Source organism: Pezoporus wallicus, unplaced genomic scaffold, assembly GCF_028554395.1.
Source record: "Pezoporus wallicus isolate ANWC-B61680 ecotype Strahan unplaced genomic scaffold, APGP_CSIRO_Pwel_v1 contig_7339, whole genome shotgun sequence".
In the NCBI taxonomy this organism is placed as follows: domain Eukaryota; kingdom Metazoa; phylum Chordata; class Aves; order Psittaciformes; family Psittacidae; genus Pezoporus; species Pezoporus wallicus.
Genome location: NW_026636333.1, coordinates 412,110 through 418,109, shown reverse-complemented (window position 1 = coordinate 418,109; position 6,000 = coordinate 412,110). Strand labels below are relative to the sequence as shown.

Below are 6,000 nucleotides of genomic sequence, written 5' to 3'. Positions count from 1 at the left end.
ATTTATTCACTTACCTGTTCTTTACCTCTACAAGGGTCACCAGTCAGGATTTCTTACGTACTGAAGTTTAAGATCATATAACCTGTGTTCCTGGGCTGTGTTCAGTGAGTAGGACCAGCTGAGCCTGCTACTAAATGTCTGGCAAGTGCCAGATAAGGACATCTGCCTTACTAGCACCAGGTAAGCACCAACTGCAACAGCCATGCTTTCTGCACAAGTGGAAGAAAGGCAAAGAGACTGGTAATAGAATGATTAAAACAAAGGGGAAAAAGGAAAACAGGTTGTTACTGGGGTTCTCATGGCCAGAACAACGTTCAGGATCATGTCCTTCTGGTTCAGTGGTAAACTTGTCACCATCACTCTAGCCTTAGACAGGCAGCCTTAGACCATTCTTGGAACAGACAGCAACTGCAACAAGAGGAGACTTGGAAGCTTGTCCTTCTGGCTCAGCTCCTGTTTATCCCACAGAAGAGGACACAGTTCACGTGGCCAGTCATTACCTCACCAGAAGATGACAAAAGAACTGCAGGCAGAAGGCCCACCGCACAAGCTCTTGTTTATTGAAACCAGGAAGTCGTACAGGTACAGGCATTGTACAAAAACCTACGAAGGTAAACGTCCTAGCTTGACTCCAGCAGTTTAAAACTGTGCGTCTGGGTTTAAACGTGTGACATTTCAGCGAAAGCTTGAAATGCTCCAGAGAGACATAACATGTTTGTCTGCCTTGCCCTAAGTTCTGCATTACAGGAAAACAGAGAAACGGACCAGCTTCTTGGTTAAGAGTCCAGCAAGCAATTTGTGTCAGAGCTGTAGTTTCTGTAAGCCTCAGAGAAGCCAGGACCTACCAGCCAGTGAAGAATCCCACCATTCGTGCTCAAATCCAGCTCTGTTGAGAGCGTATCTGACTCCCAGAACCAAGATGGGTTGTGTGAAGGTATGCGTGTGTTTAAAAGACGTTAGCGCTCAATTCTCAGGCTAGGTTTTTACCTTGCAAGCAGGGCGGCAGAAAGCATAAAACTTTATCCTATATACACACCCCCACCCTTGCATCATACCTATGTCAGTAAAATCCAGGAGGGTTCTCAGACTGCCACCACCTCACTTACAGAAACGTGGGGGGGAAGGTGCTGAATGTGTCTGTGGTAGGGTACACCTTAATAATTCATTCTCTCATTCACGGTATGAAAACTACTTGAGCTCCACCTTAGCACAAAAGAGGGAAAGATTTTAAAAAACAACTTATTTGAGAATTACAAACAGGTTTCAATAGTAAATTCTGCTCCTGTCCTCCTGCCCCCACTCAGTATAAAACCCAACCAATACACAGCCACCATCACAATGTTAAAAATGCAGCCCAGGCAGTTGGCTGGTGCCTTGACACGGTACAGAAGCACTCAAGATAGTTTCCTTTGGACTGTACTGGCAGTCAGTGTAGGACAGACACAGCATGAAAGAACAGCTCTGTCCTTGTGAAACGCACACTTGGCTTCCAGGGCACAGGCTGCTGCATCTCAGGATGGAGAGCTGGGGTGCAATGCGTGGGAGGCTAGAATGCTCTCTGCAAGGCTCAGCTGAACTGTGCCCTCAGAATAAGAGTCATTAGTTCATTCTTACTATGCCCCAGGCTTCTTGCCCCTGCTGCTCCAGTATTTGCTATATGCCTCTTGGAACATGTTTTTGCAGGGAATTTTGGCCTTCAGTTTGGTGCAGATAAGGAAAGAACCCCCCATCTTCCGATGAAGAGAGTATGTCTCCTCCGGCGGAGGGACAAGCCGATGCTTCAGCATGACTGGGATTAAACCATGGATCTTTTCAGTAGTGCTTTGGTTGCCGAAATCAAAAGGTTCCTCAGATGCAAAAGCCTCTCCCAGGATGAGGACAGCATTTAAGTGGGCATCTTCCATTTCCTACCCAAAGGAAAGAGGCATAAACAACATCACTAGCCATGTTAACCACCAGGGAGGGAAAGGAGGTGTTCTAGTGCTAACAGCAGCAGCTCAGGAGAAATACCCATGTATCCACAACCCAGGTAACCTCCAGCCCCTAGCATGACCAGTGAATGTTTGGTTAATACAATTTTGAGCAACTAAGCCTTCCAGAAGGCCACCTGCCCAGTCATGGAATTTCAGCAGTCCTGCAGGGGGAAAGAAGGAAGGACCGAGGTTTGGGGTTAGCTGCGTCATCACTACTGCTCCTGCCCCCCAAAGGAAGTCACAGAACAAAAGCCAAAGCCTGTTTGCCCTCCTCCCTCATCCTGTCAACAGGGCTTTGAGACGGACATTGGCTTTTACCACACCAAGGAATCTGGGGAGTCCACAGCCACACAACAAACCAGTCAGCAGCCACCACTAAAAGCAGACCCTTTGGCTCCATACCTTGACTTCATAACCAGTGAGGAATTTCATTTCTATAGACTTCTTCAGTACTCTCTCTCTGTTCATGTCAGCAGCTGCCTTGATTACCTGAAGAAGAAGAAGAACACTTTCAGAAGAGCTAGGGATGACTCAAGTCATGTTTGAGTACAACAACTACATAGGCTACAGGTGCACATGCTGCCAGCTCACTTCCTTGCCTTTACCCTCCAGGGCAGATTGGGCAGTTTAAGAGCTACTGACCAAAAAATACAGCTGCTGGCTCTCCAAAGCTCTTCCCAGTGAGGCTACACATAGCCCAGAGAGCATAAGGGACATCAAAAAAGCTTCACAAATCCACCTGTTCCTCCCCCAACCAAGTAATAGAACTGTGAGAAGCATTAGGTAACATCTCCTGGCCCCTGCAGCACAGTTTATCAAGTGCAGAACATGGTGATCACCAAGGAAGCACACATGGCTTCACATAAATTTATCAGTCTGTAAGCAAGCTAGAAAGCACAAGAAGAGAGTGATCAGAACAAGCAAGTCCTGCACACCCTCATCACTGAACTCTGAGTGCTCTGCTGCCAAAGTCTCTCAGTAAGCAACATGTCAGTCCTCCATGTTTGCCATGCAATTTAGACATCCAGACTCAGATAGCCAGAGGCCTGCAGAAGACTATGGTAAGGGATGAAACAGGAACAGAGATCCCTCTCTTGCCTCCACTTCCTCAGCCCCACTTCCTTCCACACTCAAATGGATCCAAGTGCAAAGCGATGCAGCCAAGAGATAAACGTAAGTTTGCAAATACTCCCAAGAGCCCCAGTGCAGCACTCCAGGACACAGAGCAAGCCCTCACCCACCTCGATGTAGACATCTGTGAACTTCTCATCAAACCCTCGTGTTGCTCCAAAGTCCAGCAGGGCCACCTGGAAATGGACAAACCCAGCTATAGTACAGTGCCAGCCACTCAAGCAGAGCCTGACCTTAAGACTGCTGATGTCCTTGGGAAGCTCAGCTGGATGGAGAGCCTTTCCACTGCAGCTGAGCTTCCCCCAACTCCTCTATCCCCCGACAGCAGCACAAGCATTTGGACATTGTACATGGCAGAGGGCATGGCCTATGCTCACACTGTCACTCCTGCTCAGCTGGTCACTCCACTCAGGCTTTCCATACAGAACTTTTTTCCAGCACATTCCAGCACAGACCTCAGGGAGGAACAAGCAGTTCCATCTGACCTGCAGGGCACAAGCAAGCAGCCAAACCCCCAAGCAGGACCATCTGCAATTGCCACCCTTATCTTCAGTACAGCTGAAGACAAGAGCATCCAGTTAAAAGAGTCCTTGGCTCAGGTGTGCACTGGTAGAGCACTGCCAGCTGCAACTTCCCACTGAGCAGCTTCAAAACAGATCCTGAGGCTATAGAAGTAGCTGTGATTGAATCTCAGGCCAAAGGCAGGCAGCCAGCCAGGGTTACAGGAGCCCTGCTCTCCTACCCAGACTGAGCAAGGACAAAGGGACAGGTTTCACTGTCCTACCTGTCCAAGGCTCGAGGACAGGGATCTGAGAATCTCAGTCAAGGCTTGTTAAACTTTGGGAGCAGGGAATAATCCAAACCTAGTGAAAAATCAGCTCCTGTGCAGGCAGAACAGCAGCTCCTCCGGCTTACCTTGTGCAACTGCGGGTCATAGAAGAAGTTTGACCAGTTTGGATCAGTCTGCATATACCTGAACTCAAACAGCTCCCGCAGACACAGGACCAGGATGTTGTGACAGATCTTGAAAAGCAAGAAGAGAAGCAAGGCAGTTAGGACTGACAGGCACAGAGGAAGGAAGAGCAGCAGGTCCTGAAGAGCTCTCTGCTGAATGACATAGTACAGCAAAGCTCTTCTGTGAGGAGAGTGAAACTGGAACCTGTCCGGCAGAATAACTGACAGCTTCTTCTGCCCCTCTTCAGCTTCTGCAGCATCGTATCCAAGAGGGAGGGAGGAGAGCACCAAATGCAAGCCAGACCCTGCTACAGGACACCACCATTTGGGTGAGGAGGCTGTGGGTCAGCCAGGCCAGACCCTACAGGAAAGAAGGGCTCCTCTTGCAGCAACACCCCACCTCACAGCCTTTTAAAGGCAGCCCTGATGATACAGCAGCTCACTGGAGGGGGCAAGCCCTAGGAACAGACAGCTCAGGGGTCTCAGGCAGCCAGCTCTGGCAGAGCTTCAAGTCTGATGTGACACCAAGATGTTTCTCTCTAGAGATGCGCATGTAGAGAACACCCTCAGCCTCCCTCCCCTGTGACCCGCTAACAGGTGAGAGCTCACACCAAGGCAGAAATATAAAAACCCCAAATACCAGAACAGTTATTTCTGCTATGGAGCAGCTGCTTGTCCCACCACAGCCCTCCAATCCCTTGCTATGTTCAGCACCAACGCCTACCCAGCCCCACATCCCCCCTCCTGTTTACAGAGGTACTTTTCCAGCAGCCCTGCACAGCACGGGTCAGTCCCACAGGAGTGGATGACACCCAACTGCTTGCACCAAGATGATGCTGCATTCCTGCCCAGAGAGCAGCTGTAAAACAAGACCCCTCTCCCCTAGCTGACAACCCCTCCCAAACTTAGGGTCATCAAAAACAGGGCATCTGTGAGTTACACAGCTCAGCTACTTCCTCTTCAGCAGCCCTTGCAAGGCACCCCTTCCAACCTCTCCCTGCTGAATGCCTAGGCCAGCCTGGAGAGATGTCACAACACTGCCAAACTCCCTGAACAGCATCCTTCCAAGAGGCTCTAGACAGCTCCCAACTCAAGGACTTCTCTGTGCTACTCAGGGTCTGCCCTTCCACAAAGCATCCCCTGGTCTAGCAGTCAGCAGGCAGGCCAAGCACACTGCTCTGAGCAAGGGGAGAAGCATCATTACCACCCCACAGTACCTCATTTCGGATCTCTTGGCTCAGCCCTACACCTTGATCCAAGGGGAAGCCAGACACCAGCTCTGTGGTCAAGACATGCTTGCTGCACAGCTCATCCACGACTTTGGGGATGTAAAAGAAGGGGTCATCTTTCAGCAGCTCCCTAGGGGAAAGAGAAAGGGGAGAAAAAGGTTAGGAGAGCATCCTCTGGCAGCTCTTCCCCATCCAGCCTTCACATAGAAACAGTCTGGACCCCACAGCACAGGCAGTCCTGGTGGTGTGAACTGCTGTAAGAGCTGAACTGAAAAACCTCCTGAAGGACAGGAGAAGCTCGTGACAGGCCAACATAAGAGTACACAGAATGCAGCCTGGCTTCAGGACTTACTGCTGTGCATGTGGCAAAACAGCCAGGCTCACACTGAAGGAGACAGGACATGCTATCAGGTTTCAGCTGACTGAAAACATGCCTGGCTGAGACGAGGTGGTAATTCCAAAGGACAGCTCAAGGCACGCACACACACCCTTCCCCTGTGCTACATCCCAGGGCACAGCATTCATCTTCCTGCTGTCTCTCAAGGTAAGTACCCCCCCCCAGCATTTGACACACACACACACAGATGGGAAGGGTTGAAGGCAGTGGTGTGAACATACTGGAATTTCCTTGCACAGGCAGCTTCTCTCAGGTAGTCACACTCCAGGGCCAACTCTCTGCTCACAACTTCAATCAAGTGCTCAGGGAACAAACC

At 50.0% G+C, this 6,000-nt stretch overlaps 1 protein-coding gene across 1 annotated transcript in view; it reads right to left on the bottom strand.

Moving 5' to 3' along the window:
• Nucleotides 1–988: 988 nt before the first annotated feature.
• COQ8A (coenzyme Q8A) overlaps nt 989–6,000 on the bottom strand; it is a 29,921-nt gene continuing 24,909 nt past the window's right edge. The window contains exons 9-14 of the mRNA XM_057400037.1: nt 5,906–5,999; nt 5,276–5,417; nt 4,020–4,127; nt 3,215–3,280; nt 2,376–2,462; nt 989–1,907 (exon numbers count right to left, since the gene is read on the bottom strand). Of these exons, the coding sequence (XP_057256020.1) occupies nt 1,614–1,907; nt 2,376–2,462; nt 3,215–3,280; nt 4,020–4,127; nt 5,276–5,417; nt 5,906–5,999 (791 nt within the window). The 3' untranslated portion in view covers nt 989–1,613. The remainder of the gene's footprint in view (nt 1,908–2,375; nt 2,463–3,214; nt 3,281–4,019; nt 4,128–5,275; nt 5,418–5,905; nt 6,000) is intronic.